General features: G+C 34.2%; 1 protein-coding gene across 3 annotated transcripts in view; it reads left to right on the top strand.

The window, feature by feature from the left end:
• The window catches only part of KIF2A (kinesin family member 2A), a 73,735-nt gene that overhangs the window by 35,767 nt on the left and 13,358 nt on the right, over positions 1-24,610 (top strand). For 2 of the 3 annotated variants that reach the window (XM_035014501.1, XM_035014499.1), the window contains exons 2-16: positions 6,394-6,488; positions 7,204-7,323; positions 9,356-9,410; positions 11,074-11,196; positions 11,768-11,868; positions 14,070-14,165; positions 15,674-15,728; positions 16,120-16,282; positions 18,782-18,872; positions 19,001-19,064; positions 19,785-19,876; positions 20,270-20,412; positions 20,791-20,995; positions 21,896-22,006; positions 23,047-23,114. In XM_035014501.1, the coding sequence (XP_034870392.1) occupies positions 6,394-6,488; positions 7,204-7,323; positions 9,356-9,410; positions 11,074-11,196; positions 11,768-11,868; positions 14,070-14,165; positions 15,674-15,728; positions 16,120-16,282; positions 18,782-18,872; positions 19,001-19,064; positions 19,785-19,876; positions 20,270-20,412; positions 20,791-20,995; positions 21,896-22,006; positions 23,047-23,114 (1,582 nt within the window). The remainder of the gene's footprint in view (positions 1-6,393; positions 6,489-7,203; positions 7,324-9,355; positions 9,411-11,073; positions 11,197-11,767; positions 11,869-14,069; positions 14,166-15,673; positions 15,729-16,119; positions 16,283-18,781; positions 18,873-19,000; positions 19,065-19,784; positions 19,877-20,269; positions 20,413-20,790; positions 20,996-21,895; positions 22,007-23,046; positions 23,115-24,610) is intronic. The other variant, XM_035014500.1, reaches the window with a different exon arrangement.

Below are 24,610 nucleotides of genomic sequence, written 5' to 3' on the forward strand. Positions count from 1 at the left end.
ATGACTCATGAGTCAGAGGTTCATAGAATTAGGGAATAGTTTCAACTCAACAAGAACAAAAATACTAAATATAAAAATGTGTGAGATGCTGCTAAAGCAGTTCTTGGAGAGAAAAGTGTAGTTTTAAGTGCTTATCAGGAAAAAAAAGGAATAAAGATGAATAAGCTAAGCATCCGTCTGAGGAATTTGAGAAAAAAATGACCCAGCAAAGTATGCCCAAAGTAAAGAAAAGAATGATAAGAGCAGTAATTAAGTATTTAATAACAAAGGGCTCAACAAAAGGAAGTGTTCTCGGAAAAGACAAAGTTGACAAATCTGATACAAGGTTTGCCAAGAAAAAAGGTTGAAAAATTACAAATGAGAAAGTGATTATGGTTATAAATGCTACAGGCATTCAGCATAATTATGAACAACTTTATGCCCAAAATGTGAAAACTTAAATAAATCTAGAAAAACAGAATTATCAAAACAGTCATGAATAGAAAACTATAATAATCTTATAATTGTTAAGAAAATTGAATCTTTTCACAAATAAAACTCTAAGCCAAGATGGTTTTAACCAATGCATACCAGACACTCAAGGTTTAAATAATTCTAATTTTACACTATTCCAGAATAAGGTTGATATGAGAAAGGAAAACTGTGGGCACATATTACTCTTGGTCAATGATGTAAAAATCTAGAACAAAATATTTAATGCTGTTCCAACTAGAATCCTAACAGGGTTTTTAAAAAATTATTAGTTTATTTGATTTTTGGAACTTGACAAGATGGTTCTATAATTTATACAGACATACAAAAGGGGGCGCCTGGGTGGCTCAGTTGGTTAAGCCACTGCCTTCGGCTCAGGTCATGATCCTGGAGTCCCGGGATCGAGTCCCGCATTGGGGTCCCTGCTTGGCAGGGAGTCTGCTTCTCCCTCTGACCCTCCTCCCTCTCATGCTCTCTGTCTTTCATTCTCTCTCTCTCAAATAAATAAATAAAATCTTTAAAAAAAAAAAGCAAAAAACAACAACAACAACAAAAAACAAAAGGCTAAGAAAATCAAAGAACCTCTTAAGAACAAATAGGTGGGAAAGCTTATTTTACCAGCTAGCAAGACTTAGTGCAAAGGTATAATAATAAGACAGCGTAATTTTGGCTCAAGGATTAAAAAAATATGCTGAAGCATGTGTGCTTGAAATTTGACAGGTCATAGTGTAGATAGGAGAGAAGGAATGACCTTTCAGGAAATGGCACTGGGTTAATTTGTTTTTCATGGTGGGAGGCGGGGGTAATGGGAATTGTGTTACCCTGCCCAAAAACCAAAATGACAGTGGATTGCAGTCTTGAATATAAAAGACTTTGTAAAGTCTGTTTTTAAAAAATATTTACTTATTTGAGAGAGAGAGAGAGCAGGGGGGAGGGGAAGAAGGAGAGGGAGAGCTAGAGAATCTCATGTACACTCCCTGCTGAGCATAGAGCTCTTGGGGCTCCATCTCACCACCCTGAGATCGTGACCTGATGGGAAATCAAGAGTCGGAAGCTAAACCTACTGAGCCACCCAGGCACCCCAAGACTTTGTAAAACTTTAGAAGAAAATGTCAGAACCTTTTGTAATGACCTGACTGTCAGGAAGAATTTTAGGGCATAAAAAACTGTAATTGAGACATATATATTTGACTACATTAAAGTTAATAAATTGAAATTCATCAAAAGATATCATAAAATGGAAAGATAAGCCCAAATTCGGAGAAAATATTTGCGACACATGTAACAGAAGATTAGTACCAAGAGTATATGGGGAATTTCTTCAGAGAAGTGGAAGAAGAAAACAGTCAAAAGGTCCAAATGGCCAGCAGACACAGAAATAGGCACAGCCTCATTAAGTCAGAGAAATTAGAACCACAGTATGATATTATTAAATCTGACAAATACTAAGTATCATGTGGATGTGAAGTAATTGTTAGTTGGATACAAATCATTATAGGTCCTGCCACTCTGGAAAACATTGTGGCACTAACTAGAAAAGTTACAGACCTGTGTACTCTATATTTCTTACACATCCTGGAGAAATTCTTGCATATTTTTATCAGTATGCATGTATAAGAATGCCTACAGCACCATTGTTTCTAATAGCAAAAACATGAAAACACATGTCCATCACCAGAGTAGATTAAATTTTGGCATATTCATATGTAGTGAAAATAAGTGAACTGCGCTTATTTACAACAACATAAATGAATCTTGGGAGAAATAGTGTTGTACAACAGAAACGAGTATTAAAGTAGTGTCAGTCCAGAGGGGCACCTGGGTGGCTCAGTCGTTAAGCGTCTGCCTTCGGCTCAGGTCATGATCCCAGGGTCCTGGGATCGAGCCCCGCATCGGGCTCTCTGCTTGGCCGGGAGCCTGCTTCTCCCTCTCCCGCTCCCCCTGCTTGTGTTCCCTCTCTAGCTGTCTCTCTCTGTCTCTGTCAAATAAATAAAATAAAATCTTTAAAGTGTCAGTCCATTTATACAGTTTAAAAGTAGGTAAGCTGTTCAGGTATTTTTTTGAGTGTTACATTTGTAGGTGGTAAAACTATAAAGAAAAGCCACAGTATGATTACTTCAAATATATAGGATACTGGTTACTAGTGGTGGCGGGGAAAAAGAGAGGGAGAAGGGAATATGGTAAAAAATTTTTAAGAATTAAAAAAAAAAAAGAGGGAGATTCACTTAGGGAGGGCGGCATATGGAGTTTCAAAGGTATTGCTTGCTTGTTTGTTTCTTTCTTTTTGAAGATTTATTTTTAAGTTATCTCTACACCCAACGTGGGGCTTGAACCCACAACCCCGAGATCAGGATTCGCATGCTCCACCAACTGAACCAGCCAGGTGCCCCTCAGAGGTATTGTTTCTTAACCTGGCTGGTGGTGGATACACAGGTGTATCCTGCTCTCTCTCTCTTTTTTTTTTTTTTTAATGTAGAAGTGTATATGATATAATTTACAATAAAGTAAAGGGGGAATCAGAGAGTCAAAGGACAATGAATTAGTAAGGTTGAAATACAGAAATTTCTCAAATCAGAGAAATGGGATGCTTTGGAAAAAATTTTTTTTTATTACAATTAAAAATGAGAAATTTGTGGGGCACCTGGGTGGCTCAGTCGGTTAGGCGGCTGCCTTTGGCTCAGGTCATGATCCCAGGGTCCTGGGATCGAGCCCCACATCGGGCTCCCGGCTCGGTGGGGAGCCTGCTTCTCCCTCTCCCTCTGCCTGCCTCTCTGCCTACTTGTTCTCTCTATCTCTCTGTCAAATAAATAAATAAAATCTTTTTTAAAAAATGAGAAATTTGAGTATCTCACTTGAACTATATATAAAACAATGTTTTTTTAAAAAACCGTTAGGGACGCCTGGGTGGCTCAGTCGGTTAAGCGTCTGCCTTCGGCTCAGGTCATGATCTGGGGTCCTGGGGTCAAGTCCCGCATCCGCTCCTTGCTCAGTGGGGAGCCTGCTTCTCCCTCTGCCTGCCACTCCCCCTGCTTGTGCTCTCTCTCTGACAAATAAATAAATAAAATCCTTTAAATAAATAAATAAAATAAATAAATAAATAAACCTTTCAAGTCATATTGGGTAAAGTTAGACTTAAAACATTTTTTTAGAGACAGCTTTTGATAAAAATAAGCAAAACCCCATACTGTAGGTATTTCTGGTTATCTCATCCATCGGCAAAAAAGCAAACACTTAAGACTTGATTCATTCATTCAGCACTGGTCTTTATTCATTTCTTGTTATTGGAATTTCATATTTCTTTCTTCCTGTTGGCTGAGTAAACTGGACCGTGGTAGAGATAAGCCAATATTTTCTCAGGTCTGCCTTTCTAAAACTCTAGAGCTTATTTTTAACTAATGGATCAGCTGCTTTTGACTTTGCTAACTTGTGGCTTAAGGTTTTCTGGGTGTCTGCATTGGTAATTGAACTTCTGGAGACCACTGTTAAGATTTGCTGATAATGGGTTTTGAAAACAAAATTTTGATTTTCTTTATCCTCTTTGTTGCTCATGTCTCTAGACTGTCTTTGGAGGTTAATAAGGTCCCTGTGAGATAGGTCTTGTAGTCTACTCCTTCCCAAGGGAAGTTGGAATATTGTAGTAGATGCTTAACAGTAGGAATGTGGTATTGGTCTTGCTTTTGCAACATGATATGCTTTTCCTCATTCTCATTATCATGGTAATTCTGTTGGTAATTGCATGGGGAACCCTTATTTCTCCTCTTCAACCTCAACTACAGCCTTTCCATTTCCTGCTGAAAGTTACTCTTTCTGGTAGTCTAGTGTTTAAGTACATCTTCTTTGGAGTCATTTCCTATTGATGAAATCATATCAATGTCTTATATTAAAATGCTTTATTTTTCCCAAAACCTTTGCTGCAGTCGTCTTGTTCCTGCTAGTGTGTATTGCTGTTTTGAGGCTGTCAGGGTGGTAGGTTTGGGAGACAGTAGCTGCTGGTCTTAGCCTCACTACTCATGTTGTAGAGATGGTGATAAATGTGGGGTTACCAGCAGTGGTAGCTCCTCCTAAATTGTAATGCTCATCAAGGCAGGTCATGGCTCTCTGGGGTCCACTCTTCTGCTACCAATTAAACTCAGTCTTTTTCACATATCCTGTTGCACCTATCTATGAAGATACACTGCCTGGATCTCCCTTTAAGGAACTCAACCACTCTTTCAGCTCCAGGGAGTACATTTAGTTCATAGCCTCTGGGTATTAATACCTTTAGGCTCCTTAGATTTTGTGCTGAGGCCTTGTGTTTCCTGGGAAACCTCCAGCTAGTGACTGAGCATGGTGTGGGTACTAGGGTATTTCCATTTTGGCCCTATGTGGGACAGTTCTAATAGGCAGTCTTTGCTTCGGAGCTCCCTGCTGGGTTGGGCAGCACTTTGTCAGATCTGTGTCAGGGTCTGAGTCTCTGTCTGCTCCGTCCTATTTTATGTCCCCTTTCCTTCATAGGTTTCAGATCTATATCACAGTCTGAAAGTTTTCCATGCCTACTCCTGTTTTACTCCCCCTTTTATCTTTCACAGTAAAACTCTTGTCCTCCTGTCTCAATATCTGCTTCCTGGTGGACCTGACACATACCACTTCTTCTCGTTGTTTACCTAATTTTTTGCCCATATCAAATTGCAGTAAATATTACCTAATTTCCCCCTTTTAAAAGCCTCTCCCTTGATTCCTCCCAGTATTTTCCAGCTTATTTCTTTCTACCCCCAACACCCAATTCTCTAATGTCCACTTATCTCAGTAAGTGCCTTATTATTACAGTAACATTGTTTGTTTTATATACTATGTAGTTGGGGGGTTGTTGGGTTTTTTTTAGATATTTAAAGAGGTATAAACTAAAGGTGAATTATTGATGTCCCTAGGATTTCATTCAGGAAATACATATGAAAATTCCATATGTTCAGCATTTTATTAAATAATATGTAGATGCGGATCTATAACAAATAGTTTCTATCCTTCTTTGATTAATAAGTGGGTGGGTAAGATGAAAACAAATAAGTAAAAAATACACAAATACTTATAAAACTTATTGATCTGCTTCTAGGAATTTGTTCCAAAGAATAATCTGACAAGTGTATAATGACACATGTGCCATAGTATTCATTGTAGTGTTTATAATAGCAAAAAATTGCAGATAACCTAAGTGACTATCAATAGATATGAAGTAAGTTGTAATAAACATAACGGAATATTCTGTAATAATTAAAAATACTTAGTTCTATGGTTATTAACAAGTAACGCCCACAGTCTGTTAAGAGAGGGAAAACAAGTTAATACATTAGATGTAAGGTCCTCTCTCTACAGATGGTAAGTACTAGGTAGCTGCCAGAGAAGGTAAGGTATAGAATAGATCTGGATAGGCAGCATGCAGAAAGACAATATGTTGGATTACATTTTCCAACCTTAGTGGACTTAGAATCCTTTTCCCAATCTTATAAAAATAATGTCTAATTATTGTATAATATATGATAGTGGTTTTTACATAAAATGTTGTATATTAGTTTAAAAAATTGGTTTTTGAATTTTTGTTTTGTACTACAGTCAGGGTCAGCTCATAGTAAGGAAACTTTGTAATGATTAGAACTATATAGTGGTATAAAATTTCGGACATTCTCTGCCATTGTGTAACCATTTTTCATGTTTGTTGAAAATGCACTTTCAGTCTAATCCAGTTTCTTGAGTTCTGGTCTTGACAGCACATTGATTAATGATTACATGGACAAAGTCCATTCCCTAATTGTGTGAGAGTATGGAAATCCCTTGTAAGAAAACTAGGATCATGGTCTTCCAAAAGTTTGTAAGTTATAAAATTGTATTTGACATTGTTTAGGAATACCATAGTTTATGGATTAAAATGTATATTTTATTCCCACTTAGGCCGAATACATCAAGCAATGGTAACGTCTTTAAATGAAGATAATGAAAGTGTAACTGTTGAATGGATAGAAAATGGAGATACAAAAGGCAAAGAGGTATGATCACTGGGTTAAATTTTTTTTTTTTAAAGATTTTATTTATTTATGTGACAGAGACACAGAGAGAGAGGGAACACAAGCAGGGAGAAGCAGGCTTCCCACTGAGCAGGGAGCTTGATGCGAGGCTCCATCCCAGGATGCTGGGATCATGACCCGAGCCGAAGGCAGACACTTAACGACTGAGCCACCCAGGCGCCCCTGGGTTAAAATTTTTTTATTTTTTTTTTAGATTTCATTTTTAAGTAATCTCTACACACAGCATGGGGCTCAAACCCACAGCCCCAAGATCAAGAGACGCATGCTCCACTGACTGAGCTAGGCGCCCCAATCACACTGAGCTAAATTTTATTTCTCGTCCTGCAATCAAGGTTCCAAATATAAAACAAAACTGAAAAGTATATACTTTTTTATATAGTACATACATTCTTTATCATTTCTGGAAAACCTTTCAAATGATTAAAACATTTCATTCAAAGAAAGGTAGATTCTTCCTGCACGTTGTAAGTGTTGGGACATATTCTCAAGACCACAAAATGCTGTATTAATAGCTGTCTTAATATGGGGGTTGCAATTGTAGATAATTTTGTTTTCAAGGCCGTACTGTTCATGAGGCTGAAATCATTTAACAGTCATTCTCTGTGTGTAAATTTGTAAAATAAAAGGTTAATTGTCAAAATTTACTCTAAAGATACATGCATTTTTTTAAAAACAGATTGACCTTGAGAGCATCTTTTCACTTAACCCTGACCTTGTACCTGATGAAGAAATTGAACCCAGTCCAGAAACACCTCCACCTCCAACATCTTCAGCCAAAGTAAACAAAATTGTAAAGGTTAGTAAAATTTAGAGTAGGGGTGTGTGGGGGGTGTGTGCGTGTGTATTTTCTGGTTTGAAATGAATAGACTATAAAGAGTATATTTTAAGTATTAGTTTGCTTTTTTTAAAAAAAACCTGTAATTCTTTCTGCCACCTACATGCCATGTTTATGCATACATTCTTTCAAGGATTGAGGTTGTCCAGTTCACAGTTAAAATAATTATTAGGTAAAATCTTAGAAATTCTTTCCTGATTAGGATTTTTCCTAAGACTAATTGCTCCCCAGGAGATAGGGATGTCAAAACCATTTGCTTGTCAGTGTTTGTTGAGGGAATATATGACTTAGATAAAGAAAGAATGTTTATTACTCATAATAAATTCCCACTCCAGTAGTCTTTGAAAATAGTAATTCTGCTATTTATGTTTATTAGAGAAAAATGGGAAATGATAGAGTACAGTTTAACTACTTCTGTATTATCTGTGAAGATAAACTTTAAGACCATGCTATATATCCTCTCTAACGAGATTATCTTTATAAAAATAAAAGCCATGCCATTTTTATTACTTTAAAAGATAATTCCTCTTCCTTCCTATTGAAACCTCTCACTGTTAAAATTGTGTATTAAAGTGCAGCTCTTTTGAAACCATGTAGTCACTCACAGTTGTTGAATCTGCAGTTCTGTGTGTTTAGTTCAACAAGCATTTGTTAATTTTTCTACATTGTTGATTTTATCACAAAGATGAATGACATGACTTTAACCCTAGAGGAACTTGGTATCTTACAGGGAAGACATACATCAGCATCCAAATATCATGTGATAGAAGCTTAACAATATCAGCAAAACATTCTACCTTTTAAATTATGCAGATTTTCAATTCATATAATTCAGCATATTGAGTGTCCCTGCTTAGACGTCATTAGTTATGACTTGTAGATGGATTGTTTTTCATATTTGGCTTCACAGCCATGAAGGATCTTCATAGATGATCCTTCTTCGTATGTCATTTAGAACCTTTGCTGTGCATTAAAATCACTTAGAGAATTTTTCAAAATACTGATGCCTTGCCTGCTCCCAGCAGTTCAGTTTTATTTTCTCTAAATTGAAGCCCTCGCATTAGTATTCTTTTAATTACTATTAAAATCATTATCTGATTTAAATGTGCAAATGTTCTCTCTAGTGTTGAGACCCATGACATTATTTGATACCTTTTTTTCAGGTGAATAAAATGAAGTCTTGGTAAATAAAGGATAGGATCAAAAATTTGCTGTCCTAGTCTATGCAGTTCCAAGTCTTTGAAAGTCTAAAAGTCTTTTAGTATAAATGACAGTGAGCATATCATGGTATTTTGATATTTAAGTTTAATAGTTAGATGGTAGGTTGTCTAAAACCAGTATTTTATTTTATTTTATTTATTTATTTTTTTTAATTTTATTTATTTATTCATGAGAGACAGAGAGAGAGAGAGGCAGAGGGAGAAGCAGGCTCCCAAGGAGCAGGGAGCCCGATGCGGGACTCGATCCCAGGACCCTGAGATCATGACCTGAGCCGAAGGCAGACGCTCAACCATCTGAGCCACCCAGGCGCCCTAAAACCAGTATTTTATTGATTACTCTGACATCCAAAGATGAAATGTAATACATACCTTTGAAATGTATTACATGGTTTTAGCATGGTGGCTAAAACTATACCCTTAACTGAAATAACTTCTCCTTGCTTCAGTTTTCTCATCTATGGAACCAGAATAATAATAGTAATGACCCTGTAGGGTTGTTGTGAAGATTGAGTGACTTAATATGAGCAGTGCCTGCCTTGTGCTAATTCCGGAATATTGCATTTTCTGGAGAGGTGGTGGGCAGTACTCACATAAAAAACTTGAATACTGATGGTATTAGTAGTAATTATTAGAAGATTATTTATAGTTTTTTTCTCTTTAGTTTTACATTATGTTCACCTACTTTTGTTTAATTAAAGGAAGCTCAAATTATGATAAATATATGAGGAGAAAAGAGAGAAAGTACAATGAGCGTTTTTATTTTTCTCTTACAGAATCGACGGACTGTGGCTTCTATTAAGAATGACCCTCCTCCAAGAGATAACAGAGGTAAACATTTATCTATTAATTTTGTCTGTTAACTTTCTAGTATGGCCCCAACAAGGTAAATCAAAGGTGAATATTGCCCTTGACATTATTATTCATTTAAACTTTATGTGGCTAATTTGAAGATTGGTATCTTCTTGGTTTCCTAATACAGTAATGTCAATAATAGGGGCGCCTGGGTGGCTCAGTCAGTTAAGTGTCTGCCTTCGGCCTAGGTCATGATCCGTGGGGTCCTGGGATCGAGTGCCACATTGGGCTCCCTGCTCAGCGGGGAGCCTGCTTCTCCACCTGCTTCTCTATGTGCTTCTCCCTCTCCCTCTGCCCCTTCCCTGACTCACGCTCTCTGTTTCTCTCTCTCTTTCAAATAAATAAATAAAATCTTGAAAAAAGTCAATAATATAAAAAATGATTTATTAAGGTGGTGAATATGAAACTCTCTTATATGCAATTTTTGATTAATCTCCTTTACCCAATAACTTTGCAGATTTGAGAAGAGTATCATGAGAAAGAAAGGAATGGGGCAGTAGTCTGTTAATTGAGTTCATAGTAGTAAATCTAATCCCATTTTACATGACTTTCTGGCTAACAGTCTTCCCAAAAGATTCATGGGTAACTTGGGAGTCAGCTAAAGAAAAGTTGAACGGGTACAATTTGTAGTTAATTGCAGGTCTTCCGTGTATTTTCAGCAAGGAAATGTAAAGCACAGTTAATTTCTTTTCTCCTCTTCAGCAATTCAGAATTGTAATTTCTGGTGGTGATGTTTCTCTGTATGTGGGGATTGTGGGGCAGGACGGGCATTAGGTATTAGAAGAGAGATTGGAGGTAGAGGGAAAGTCCTGCACTTTAAACACTATCCTTCCCTTGTGTGTTTGAAACTTTTGAAAATTTATATTGCTTTGTAAAATGTGGTGCTTATATTTTACTTCATATTTATTTTTCCACTTTTATAACATATATATTGGGAAAGTCTCTGCTGAAGATTTGCATCTTTGAGGAGCAAAGAGTGGGATTTGCAATTATAGGGAGGGCTGAAGGAGTGTTTTTTACTTTATGTACTTCAGAATTGTGTAAATTTTTCAAAATGACAATGCATTTAAATTTAAAATTTACATTTTGCACACTTAAATATATATATTTTGGGGGGCCCTTTTAAGATTTATTTATTCATTTTAGAGAGAGGGAGAGCTAGAGCGGGGCAGAGGCAAAGAGAGAGGGGGAGAGAGAGAAAGAATCCTCAAGCAGACTCCTTGCTAAACGCAGAGCTGGATGCAGGGCTTGATTCCAGGACCCTAAGATCATGACCTGAGCCGAAATCAAGACCCAGCCACTCAACTGGCTGAGCCACCCAGACGCCCCTGCACACTTACAATTTTTAAATGATTATTAAAAATCAAGCTTGGCTTTGGTTTTTACATAAATTATTCAGATTGAGTTTTGTAGCTACAATTACATTGGTGGAACCCCAGTCTCTGCACATACTACCTTGAAAACCTCTTGGCTTGTTAGTTTATTGAACAAAATTATTACATATTCTCTTTATACCCACATAAGTAGAAAACTGACAGCTTATAAGTATCAGTTCTTTTGAGATATCTCTGTTCCTTTTACTAGGGTTCACCTTTACTGATTTTCTGTTCTGAATTTAAAAATTTTGTTTCACTTGCAGTGGTTGGTTCTGCACGTGCACGGCCTAGTCAGCTTCCTGAGCAGTCTTCCTCTGCACAACAGAATGGTAGTGTTTCAGATATATCTCCAGTTCAAGCTGCAAAAAAGGAATTTGGACCCCCTTGTATGTAAATCATGTATCAAGGATTCAGTCATTTTAGGCATACATGTATTCTCTCTTGGTCATCCTTAGAAGTCCCCAAATGGTAACAAGTCTAATTATAAGCTTGATTGCAGATTTCATTTTACCACTGTGGAAGATTTTTTTTTTGTTAGTTTGGTCTGTTAATTGGGTTTTGAAATGTGTATTTTGGAGAAAATTTACAAATACAAAATTATAACAATTTTTCACTTGCTTTGAATTTAAAATTCTGGTCAGATGATAATTTGACAGATGTTATGGAAGTATTTCTTATACTTCTCAATCCTTTCCAATTCATACATCTGTGATTGTAAACCAAGAGATGACATGTATCAGTATGTTAAAGTCATTTTTCTTGACTGCTATCTGTATATTGTCCTGTTCCTAGTTTTGTTAAAGCAGCTCATAAGTGCACATAGTTGTTAAAGGCATGCCTTGTCACTGTGTACCGTTTTTTGGGTGTATGTGGTGAAATATACATAAAATTTTTGTGTGTAAGTACAGTACTGTAAAAAAGAAAGCTGTACTTCTACAGCTCATCTTTTTCTTCCAGCACGTAGAAAATCTAATTGTGTGAAAGAAGTAGAAAAATTACAAGAAAAACGAGAAAAAAGAAGACTACAGCAGCAAGAACTTAGAGAAAAAAGAGCCCAGGTTTGTAACAGAAACAAATTTTGTTTATGCATGAACTGAAGATGTAGATGGTGTCAGTGAAAGTGATTTGCTTTTGAAAAAGTATTTGAGGCATTCAATTAAAGATTTCAATATAGTTCCTTTAGTTGAAATCTAAACTGATAATGAGAAATAATGTAAACTCTTGTGAAAATACGTTACCGTAACAGATTTTTACTACATGTACTTTTCACGTTTTAGTGGATATGTGTAGCCCTAACATTTGTTCCATTTTTGAATAATAATCCATTGTGTTACAATTCTAACGCAGCCATTACACCTTTCAAGAATAATAAGACTTTGACTTTCTAAAAAGATCTAAAAATATATTCAGAAGAATGTCTAGTTAAAGTAGATGATTATAAAGTAGACGATTATACTACAAATTTTATTACTGTTTTTCCATGGTTAGTAAATTCAGCATGTGAATGAAAGGGGAAATTCTTTCTGTTTTAATTTATACTAGATATTAAAAGTGTATCTCTGTTGTGCCTCCCATGTTCCCTTTAGATGGTAACAAAACTTTTTACTAACAATGGAAAAATTATATAGAAGACTGGTCTTCTATCTCTATATAGGTCTTCACCTATTAGAAATTCTGTTTCTGTACATATAATTTCTAGTGTATTATATCTATTGTATTATATCTATTATATTCTTAGAACTTGTTCCTCTATTAAAACGTCAGGATTGTTTCTTTATTTAGAAGTATATTCAAATGCCCTTAATCATAAAGAAGTTGTGTTATAGAATTAGGAACCAGTATAAAATTCAACTTGAATAAATCAGGTTATATCTTAAAGTGTTCTGAGAATGGCCAGTTGGGTTTTGAAATAAGTAAAACACAATACAGATAGATCTGCTGATACTTAGCACAGATGCCACCTGGTGTTTCCTATGGGAACCTCATAATATTTTCATATCTCTTTGTGATCTCTTAATTTTAACTTTACATTCACTTTTTCCATTGACATAGTTGTTGTTGTTTCCTAAAAGAAAGTTAATTGAAAGTAAGTTTCATTAACAATTTTGAAATTTATATTCAAAGCAAATCTGTACATGGTGCATGAAAAAAATCTGACTTCTTAGAATGTTTAATAATTTATTACTCATGGCTAAGAGAGGCTGTTACCTATTGATACGTGTGTCTTAATCTGAATTTTCTCAGTTTTGAAGCAAAAAAGTAAATTGCAGTCAACATTCAGTAATTTGAATTTTAAAGGTTTCAAAAATTATCTTGTCTTTTGATTCCTTTAAGTCCTGTCCATTTGAGGTGGTTTTACCGTGCCTTAGGTTTTTAGAGAGTCAACCAAAACAGAAAACATAAATGAGTCTGTGTTTCTACTTTGCTGGATTAATCACTGGATTAAGCATGGTGAAGAAAAATCTGATTAAATGAATTTTTGTAGAATTTCAATTTTTCTAGAGCTCTTTACTGATGTTTAAGATGAGCGCTATTTCTCTCTTGCTTCATTTTCTAGGATGATTAAGTCATATGTGTAACAGATGAATTTTTGAAATAATTCAAGGGTGATTTTTTTTTTTTATTAAAGATTTTTATTTATTTATTTAACAGAGATAGAGAGCACAAGTAGGCAGAGCGGCAGACAGAGGGAGAGGGAGAACTAGGCCTCCTGCTGAGCAGGGAGCCCGATGTGGGGCTCGATCCCAGGACCCTGGGATCATGACCTGAGCCGAAGGCAGCCACTTAACCGACTAAGCCACCCAGGCTCCCCTCAAGGGTGGTTTTAATGAGGAGTGTTTGGTTTACATATTTCATAATTCAATATGAAATATGATTACTGGGCATATTTTTAATCCTGAACTTGGAAACTAAATTTTATGATGCCTCTAGTTTGAGTTTGGGCTTGGCAATGACACAGTCTCCTGATTGATTGATTGATTGATTGATTGATTTTTTAAAAACTTAAAAATAAAACAGACACTCCACAAGCTGTGAATTTAATTTTAATTTGCAAGCCATATTTAATTTGCAACAGGGGCAGCTGGGTGATTCAGACACTTAAGTGTCCGACTCTTGATCTCAGTCAGGATCGTGAGTTTAAGCCTCACATTGGGCTTCATGCTGGGCGTGGAGCCTACTTAAAAAACAAAAACATAAATGCAACAATATCCATTATTGTAATGATAATAAATGATGAATTTTTTCTGTCTCCGTGTAGGATGTTGATGCTACAAACCCAAATTATGAAATTATGTGTATGATCAGAGACTTTAGAGGAAGTTTGGATTATAGACCATTAACAACAGCAGATCCTGTAAGATTCTTTGTAAACTATTGTTGTGGAATTTTTTTATGCTGTTAATAAAAAACAAAACAAAACAAAACATGTTCACTGCCCACTTAATACTGGATTTAGCTATGTAGTGTTTTTTTTTCTTTATAGGTGTACATTCCCCGTGTTTTAAGGTGAAAATCAAGAAATCATTCACATTTATGATTATCTCCCATATTTTGATTTATCAGACATGCTTCCCCACAGAGATGTTCTTTTCAAAGCAAAGCCTCTCTGTCTTTGGTAGAGCAGAACAGCAGTTAAAGGAATGATGTCAGAAGACCCATTCTCCTTTCTGACCATCACTGAAACTTTTATCCCAGTTCCAAGCTTATTTCCTCTTTGATTTGGGCTATAAATTCCCACCATCAGACTAATTTTTTATTAGGTAATTTGTTATTTTTAAATAAATGTTAGTCTGGCTTTTTAACAGTAAGTGATGGTTGTTGAGGACCATACTAGACCAGAAATCTAGTGCTCAAAAAATATTCTGCTTCCCTATTACTCAACTACTTTCCTCTTGAAGAATGAGAATTTTTTGGACAGGGATTATTTTGTGAGTAATTGATACTTAAGAAAAATAATCCATCTGACCTAGCATATACAGAATAGCTTGGGTACATAAAATACATTTGTGTCAGGCTGATGTATTGTTTAGGATTTCAGAGAGTTGTTGTTCATAATACTTGTGTGTATATATTAGTCCTTGCTACACCTACATGTATTTAATCTACTACATCTGATTGGCAAACTTTTTCTTAAAAGGCCCGGATAGTAAATAATTTTGGCTTTGTGAACCATATGGTCTTCATCACAACTACTCAATTTTTCCTTTGTAGTATGAAAGCAGTGATAGGTGATATGTGAACAAATGAGTGCAACTGTCTCATTAAAACTTGACAAAAGCAGGTAGTAGGCTGGATTAGGCCCGCAGACCATATGTTGCCAATCCCTGTGTTATAGATTTATTATTAAAGGGGAAGTATTGGGAGCATAAATTTTATGAAAAAATATTTATGTGTAAGAATTAGCTATTATAAAATTTTTGGAGTTATTTTGCTCACTAATAATCTGAGAATTGCATTTCTTGCTATTCTTAGTTATCTTTGTCAGCACCTTTCCCTTTAATCAACCTGACAGTACACCACTTGGTAGGAAATTTTGCTTTTGTTATATGCAGCATATATTGAAGTAAGGTAGCTTCCTAATGTGAACCTTATGCTACTAATAGGAACAGTAGAGGCCTCTACGAGTTATTTCCTAATTGTTTACCAAATAACAAAATGAGTACTTTTCCATTATGCTCAGAATTTTAGAAATCATTGTCTTTTAACTATTAAAATTTGTACATCCTAATTTGTTTTTTAAGTTTATTTATCCTGTTTATGCAGTGCATAAATTTCTAAAATCTCTGTAGGAAATATTGCATAACTGACTTTTCAGTGTTTTATATAATTGATAAATATTGAAATAAAATATTTTATTTCTAGATTGATGAACATAGGATATGTGTTTGTGTAAGAAAACGACCACTCAATAAAAAAGGTATGATGCTTTTTGAACTCTTAATGAAAGGTTGATTTTGTCCAGTTGGTATTTATTTTCATGATAGCAGAAATTAAATTCATTTGGAAGAGTTAAATATAAATCATTTTATTTGTACATAATCATTATACAGATTTCTTTGGTTAGATCTGCTGATTTGTTATTACTCTATGAATCATTCCATTTCTGGTTCTTGCTTCACATAAATTTTGATAGTATTTTTTTTTTACTTGGTTGTTGAAATATGTCTTCTTGAATGGCATATTTATGAGATATTTATATTTATAGAATTAATACTTCTATTAAAATTCTTATTACTTTTTTAGAAAGTACTTATTACATTTAAATGCTGTGAAAATTACTGGGCATTGATTTTCATTTATTCTTTTAGAAACTCAAATGAAAGATCTTGATGTAATCACAATCCCTAGTAAAGATGTTGTGATGGTACATGAACCAAAACAAAAAGTAGATTTAACAAGGTACCTAGAAAACCAAACATTTCGTTTTGATTATGCCTTTGATGACTCAGCTCCTAATGAAATGGTTTACAGGTAGGTAAATTTGTTTTAAATAACAGTTTTGTTCTTATGCTGTATATTTATCACCACCCTGAAGCTTGCATTGATCTTGGCATATCTCTCCAAAGTGGCAATATGCTTTTTTATTCTGAGTTTAAACAAAGGTTATGGTATAAACACAATAATGAGTATTACTACCTGTTCCCTTTAATGCTTCCCCAAAATCATAGTTTTTATTACTAATATATACATATCTCATACATTTTATTTATATATGGATAGGAAATTTCTGGAAAATGTAGGCGTTTTCTGTAGTTCTAGGAATTTGATGTGGTGAGAAGGGGACTTTACTTTTTGCTTTTTAATTTCTGTTTTAGTAAAGAAATTTGGAATATTTGTTATGTCCATAAGTTTTCTAAACCTTTATTTCACATGTTACCACCATTTAAGGAAAAAAGGTCTGTAAACCTACTTGCATTTGCCGAATTTTTATCATCTTTGAGCATTGGAATAGTTGTAATACATGAAATTCTATATGTTCACTTATTCAACTTATAAACAACTCAAACTTACAAGTATTACACATTGATATCCCAAAGTTGAATGCCAAATTTAGATTTTCATACATAGTTTGTAAACATTGCCTTCTAATTATAACAGGTCAGTTTTAACAGCAGTGCTATTTTAGTCTATATAGGACTGTCTTGGCAATTACTTGAATGCTTTTTCATTGCCTTTTCATTTTATAAATATGGCTGGAAAACAGAAAATTAAAGACTTAATAAGAGTCCTAAGAATTGAAGACTTATTAATGAAATATTATTGAGGTCAGCTCCATTGGGCTTAAGCCAGTAAACTGGGAGTTGAGTTGTAAAGAAAGAGAAAATTAAAGAAAGTGTGAACGCTAAATGGTATTATGAAGAATTTGTTTTAAAAGGGAACTATTAATATAAATTGTGTATTTTTTACCTGAGAATAGAGTCCTCTTCTTACCCCTACTTGCTATTCCCTTCTCTACTTCCACTCCTGCTTCATAAAATATGTCTGACTTTATAATTATAAGGTATGTTTCTCTGAATATGCTAGATTTAGTAAACATTCTGTTTTACTTTATATATATGCTTCTTAACTTTACCAATATTGGTGCTATCCCCTTTATTTAGCTTTGAGGGAATTTGAGGTAGGCCTTTTTTTGTCTAATCACTCTGCAGACTCCTTCTCTACTTCCATTTGACTACTTTTTCCTGCTCCTTTTGTTCTGTACCTTTTTCAGTTGTTCCTTTAAAAAAATTGAGCAGAACTGTATAAAATGTTCCGCATACATTATTTTGAAGCCTGTATAAAAAAAAGATTTGTTTCCACAAACTGAGGGTTGCTGGAGTGGTGGGGGCTGGGAGAGATGGGGTGGCTGGGTGATAGACATTGGGGAGGATATGTGCTATGGTGAACGCTGTGAATCGTGTAAGACTGATGAATCACAGACCTGTACCTCTGAAACAAATAATACATTATATGTTAAAAAATAAGAAGAAGATAGTAGGAAGGGAAAAATGAAGGGGGAGAAATCGGAGGGGAGGACGAACCATGAGAGACAATGGACTCTGAGAAACAAACTGAGGGTTTTAGAGGGGAGGGGGTGGGGGGATGGGTTAGCCTGGTGATGGGTATTAAAGAGGGCTCGTTTTGCACAGAGCGCTGGGTGTTATACGCAAACAATGAATCATGGAACACTACATCAAAAACTAATGATGTAATATATGGTGACTGACATAACATAATAAAATTTAAAAATTAAAAAAAAAAAATTGTTTCCCATTACAGTTTTTAGAGCTCTGCCCAGTGAAGTATTTCTTATCCCTTTTTTAATTTTAACTCTAGCAGTGATTACAATAATAGGTTTAAAAAATAATTCAAGCCATAATAATTTTGCATCCTTCTCCTGAACTAAGACTATCAACTCCAAACTCAGTGTCTTATAAGTATAATCTATATTTACTTAGCTATATTCAAGGAAATCCTGTCACTTTTCTACTTGGGTAGATGGCCTTAAGATAATATTTTTATAGTTTTTTTTTTCTCTATTGAGATTATCACTCTTTTGATTATAGATTTCTGTTAAAACTTTTAATCCTGGTGGTGTGGGTTTTTTGGTTGGTTGGTTGGTTTTTTGCTCTTCATTGTATAAACCTTACTTGTCTTGCCTAATATGATTTTTTGTTGTTGTTTTTTAAAACTTTCACATTGTCTTCTATATACACATGTCTTAGCTCAGTTACTTCCTTTTTCTTGGTCCATTGTGACCGTCGTTTATTATGGAATTACTTGAAATTATGCTTTAAATAGCTTTAAGCAATTTTAGGATAAGATTTAAAAATTTTAACAAATCAGTGGGCTCAGTTGTAGTCTGACAGTTGAGCCCATTGATTTGTTAAAAATATTGGTATGAGTTTTGTTTATTAATAAGACTTGGTATTTTATTTACTTAATTTAAATATTGATGGCACATTCTGACTAGTGCATTCTAATTTTAAGGTTTACAGCTAGACCACTAGTGGAAACTATATTTGAAAGGGGAATGGCAACATGCTTTGCTTATGGGCAGACTGGAAGTGGAAAAACTCATGTGAGTAATTCATTAGTTACATCCTCCTATGCAGCTTGTTTATTTTCCTTATGGCTTAATTCTAAGACCTAAATTCTTAAGATTTATTCCTGAATAATATCTATTATTATTTCTTCTTTAACATGTAGACTATGGGAGGTGACTTTTCAGGAAAGAACCAAGATTGTTCTAAAGGAATTTATGCATTAGCAGGTAACCGTCTTTTTTGCATATCATTTGTAATATTCTTGAATATTACTCAGGTGGCTTTGAAATAAAACTTGGAAATATTGTTCAGGACTTTCAGGGTAACCATAAAGTTAAATTTGTATGTTATGTCAATTTTAGGTTGTTAGACCACTTGAAAAGAACTGAGATTAAGCTTTTGGGACAGGAATCTTGGTTATATTTGTGTCATTTTAATCTGGCATATTATTGGAGCTTAGTATTTGTTGTTGAAGCTTATTAGTATTTGTTGTTGAATAGCTGATGTGTGAAAAGCTTCTGTTTGGTGTGGTTATGGGAATAACCTTGCTATGACCACCTATAATTTTATGTTATTTATAAGAATAAGTAGTAGCATTCTTTTACTGAATATGAAAGAGAGTGGCATCTGTACTTAAGTGTAAAAAACTATTACTTTTTTTTTTGTAAAAAATATCTAAAGATAGTATTTGCAGGGTGCCTGGGTAGCTCAGTCAGTTAAGCATCTGCTCATTCGTGATCTCAGGGTCCTGGGATTGAGCCCCGCATCAGGCTCCCTGCTCAGCAGGAAGTCTGCTTCTCCCTCTCCTTCTGCCCCTCTCCCCTGTTCTTGCTCTCTCTCTCTCTCTCTCTCCCTCTCTCTCTCAAATTAAATAAAATATTTTTTTTTAAAAAAAGATAGTATTTATAAAGTCTTAACACATTTTCTCCATATGAAATTCTTGACAGCTCGAGATGTCTTTTTAATGTTAAAGAAGCCAAACTATAAGAAGTTAGAACTTCAAGTATATGCAACCTTTTTTGAAATTTATAGTGGAAAGGTAAGTGGAAACTTTAAAAAAAAAAAACACCCTGATTTTTTGGGAGAGGGTGTTAAATTGTGGTTTAATATATGTATAACATAAAATTTAATACTTCACCCATTTTTTTGTGTACAAGTTCACTGGCATTAACTACATTCATATTGTGCAGCCATTGCACCACATATTTTTATATGTGTTAGAATATTCTAAATATATATGTGTTAGAATAATAATATACTAAAATATTAGTATTTTGTTGAGATTTTAAAAAATTCCCTTTGAAAGTCTCAGCTTCAGTATTGAGCATTATTATTCTAATTTTCTGAAATAATTTTTGGACTCCGATTCATTTTTATAGAACTGAGTCTTTTCCTTTAAAGCTAGTTTTCTAATTTTTTTTTTTTTAAATAGGTGTTTGACTTGCTAAACAGGAAAACAAAATTAAGAGTGCTAGAAGATGGGAAACAGCAGGTTCAAGTGGTGGGATTACAGGAACGGGAGGTCAAATGTGTTGAAGATGTACTGAAACTCATTGACATAGGTAACAGTTGCAGGTAAATTTCATTTTAACTAAGAAAGAGAAAATTAATTTCTTAATCAGTTTTAGATAATTTGGGTATCTAAACAAAGCAAAGGTGTTACTTAATGCATCCTGGTAGTAAAAATTTGTTCATAAAAACATTTACTGTTACATGTAACTTTGAGTGATATCTACCATATTGATAATCATACTACAAATATACTAGAAGTATGCCAGATTAAAGTGTATGAATCTGGCTATGTTGAAGTGTTTTAAGTTAGATTGTCCCTTTTGTATTTAAATGATGGAAGCTGGATAGTTTTTTGTGGGTTCTTTGATGAAATACTGTGGTTTACAACATATAAAAACTGAAGTTTTTTTGGTATCTAAAATAACCTTAATCACATTGTAGAACATCCGGTCAAACATCTGCAAATGCACATTCATCTCGGAGCCATGCAGTGTTTCAGATTATTCTTAGAAGGAAAGGAAAACTACATGGCAAATTTTCTCTCATTGATTTGGCTGGAAATGAACGAGGAGCTGATACTTCCAGTGCAGACAGGCAAACCAGGCTTGAAGGTGCTGAAATTAATAAAAGCCTTTTAGCACTCAAGGTAAATAACATGGATTTAATTGTGAAAAATCTTTTGCTTTTGACTTTAATTTTGTTTAGAGTAGCTACAAAAATGTAGTACATATAACATTTAGTGAGGAAGAGAGGTTATCCGAATTTATTTATGTTTACAGTTATTGATTTATATTATACCCAGGAACTTTCTTCACACATACTCATTTTTTTTAGAGTGAATAAGGGATCTAAGATTCCACAGGGTTTTAATTAGTCATATTATCTTAGAGTAAGGCAAGGAACCACAAAACTCAGCTAAGAAATACTGTCTCAGAAAAATGTAGAATGACGAATATTCTATCCCTTCCTTGAATAGAAAAAGAAGGATTGGGGGTGCCTGGGTGGCTCAGTTGGTTAAGCGTATGCCTTCAGCTCAGGTCATGATCTTGGGGGTCCTGGGATCGGGTCCTGGGATGGAGTCCCGCATCAGGCTCCCTGCTCGGGGGGAGTCTGCTTCTCCCTCTCTCCCCACCTTGCTTGTGCTCTCTCCCTCTCTCTCTCTCTCAAATAAGTAAATAAAATGTTTAAAAAAAAAAAAAGAAAGGAAGGATTGGTAAGACTACAAGAAAACATTCTGTGTTTTTTCTTTTGTCATGCCACTTTCAAAGTTTAGCTTTATATCCTTCTATCTGTTACTTCTAAATGTTAGTCAGAAGAATCTTTTGGAATAATAAGTACTTTGTTGTTGTTGTTGTTACTGTTTTTAATTTCATTTTCTTAGGCTTTATGAGACCATCTTTAGTATGCTGTAAACCTGTTAGTAGGATTTCCAGAGCCAATCAGATCTTAAATGTTAGAGTTATAATGAAAGGTCTTTTAAGTATATTAATTAAGATTATTCTATATAAGGAGCCTAATCTGTGAAACTTGCTTTCTTAATTTTCAGGAGTGCATCAGAGCCTTAGGTAGAAATAAACCTCATACTCCTTTCAGAGCAAGTAAGCTCACTCAGGTGTTAAGAGATTCATTCATAGGTGAAAATTCTCGTACCTGCATGGTAAGTTTATGTTTGTTTATTTGTTTTGTTTTAACCCTGAATAATGAATAACTCACAATATCTATGGAAAAATTATAATGCACATTAATAACAATCATTTAAATCCTTCTATTGTGAGAGATACAGTGATACTTAAGATGTGGTCCCTGCCAGTCTGATAGAGAGGATTATATTGCAGTTATAATGCATTCTACTAATTCCAACATCTGAGTCTTCTTGAGGTTGGTCTTCATTGATTTTTATTTTCCTTGAGTATGGTTCACACTTTTCTTTTTCTTAGTATGTCTAGTAAAATTGGTTTATATAATTTTTATTATGAATAAATACTTATACAGACACTCTGGATTCTCTTATATTCTAAAGATTATTGATTTTTTGTTGTTTTAGCAAGAAGTGAACTTAATTTATCTCAAACTCTTGTCTCCCTTGCTTTGGGCAGCAGCTGAAATTGAAAACAAACAGTTCTTTTAGACTTAGTTATGTTACTTGGAGTAGGCCTTATGTATGCCCGGTTCAGGAGTCAGCCAGAGATTTGGGCAGTTTATATGTACAATTTTTGGTTGCCAAGATTACCTCCCTCCATGATTATCTTTTCTGGGACAAACCTTACTTTCTAGCTGCTTTAGTTTCTACCTTCAAATTCTGTCCTTTAGTTTAACCAGTGAAATTCCAGTTTTCTAATGAAGTTTTATTTGCCCCGTGTGACAGCAGCGGGGCTTGCCCTTAAGCAAAAACACTGTTGGGTGGTGAGGGGGTTGTGGGAACACTCAGTGCTATTCCCTCCTAGGTGTTGACCTCCATTTTCTGTGTGATTTAAATCATTTTCTGGTGCTTTCAGAGAGTTATTTATATTTTATGTGGCTTATAGTTATTATCTGATTGTGGGGGTGATATAGCAAATTATCTTGGAGTTTAGATATCACAAATAAATGTTAATTTTAAATAACCATTTTAGGATTAGATCTTAATGAGCAATATGTTGATAAGACTGTCTTCATCATTTATAACATTTTCTTTACCTTTGCATTTTTCTCCCTTAGATTGCCACAATCTCTCCAGGAATGGCATCCTGTGAAAATACTCTTAATACATTAAGATATGCAAATAGGTATGCAAAATAGTTATTTGGTTTTAAATTTGAGGGGAGTAGAGCAGTATTTACTTTGACTTAATACCTGATAGGATGACTTTTATTATTTTTTTTCAATTTAAAAAAATTTTTTGCATGTTACTCATTAAGGTGATGTGTAGAGTCATTTGGTCAAGTTCTGAAAATAAATGGAAATGTGTTGGGTAATTTGGAAAGAGATTTAGATCTTTAGTAGAATTGGTCTTTCTATCCTAGAACATGATTACATTTTTCTGTTTCACCAAGTTATATTTCATGTTTTTTTACTGCGTTTAAATCATGTAAATTTTTCCTATTATATTAAGAGTCTAAGTGAGTATAAGGGGACCAGTCTATATTTCTTAAATTGTTTTATGTATTTGCTAAAAATTATTTCTGATAATACTAAATACCATGTGTAGGAAATCTAGGGTCTGAATAAGTAATGATAGCACATTTTTTTCTGGTGTTCTATATGAGTTACATTTTATTATTCATTGTCACTAGTGTTATAGAATTTAATGGACATGATGTTATTAAAAATGAAAGGACAAAAGCATTATAGACTTAAAATAATTTATTCCTTATAGTAATGAAATGCCCTTGGAACTTTGGATTGTGATAGACAGATTTATATTTGTTCCATAAATTGATCCTGTTGCTCTTGTTTTGAAAATTGACTTTGTAGTTTTCAGTTTCTCTTATCACATATTGCATTTGTGATTTTAATTGTTAGAGATCAGATTCCTCTTTGTATAACATTTCTACTATGGACATTCCCTTAATTTTGCTGAATACAAGTATTTGTCCTATTTATTTTAATTGCTATGGAAATTCTATTTTTAATCTTTTTTTTATAAAACAGGAATACATATGTATACAGAGAAGTACTGAAAACATAAGTGAATAATCTAATAAATATTTATATAGTGTAAATTCCTATTATCAGATTGGGAAATAGAACATTTCTACCTCTCTAGAAAGCTCCCCATATGTCCCCTCCTGATTACAAATCCTGAATAACATGTCCAAATCCATTAATCTGTCCCCCAGGGTAGACATTGCTTTGACTTCTGTGCCATAATTTTCTTGGTATTCTCCTTCTTTTTAAAAATAGTTTTACCACCTATGAATGTATCCTTGAACAACATAGGTGGCTGTATTTGAACTTTATATAAATAGGGTCATACTCTTTTTTTTCTTTTGTGATTTGATTTTGTTTCAACTGAAGAGATTTTTTAAAATGATAGTAAAAACTGTTGGAAAGTATAAGCCTATTGACATTTTACAAAAAGATATTAAAATAACTTCTTTAAAAATATAATGGAACTTTATTTCTAAATTTAATCCTTTTTAAACTTTGAATTATGGGCTCTGAGCTGCAAACATTTATGGTACTTTTAATTCATTTTTATAATGAACATTTTTGGTATGTGGGGTTTTTATCATTAAAGTGCTTCTTTAAATTGTTCATGGGAGAGTTGAGCAACAGCCTA

This window comes from Mirounga leonina, unplaced genomic scaffold (assembly GCF_011800145.1).
Source record: "Mirounga leonina isolate KUSES-001 unplaced genomic scaffold, KU_Mleo_1.0 Mir_168, whole genome shotgun sequence".
In the NCBI taxonomy this organism is placed as follows: domain Eukaryota; kingdom Metazoa; phylum Chordata; class Mammalia; order Carnivora; family Phocidae; genus Mirounga; species Mirounga leonina.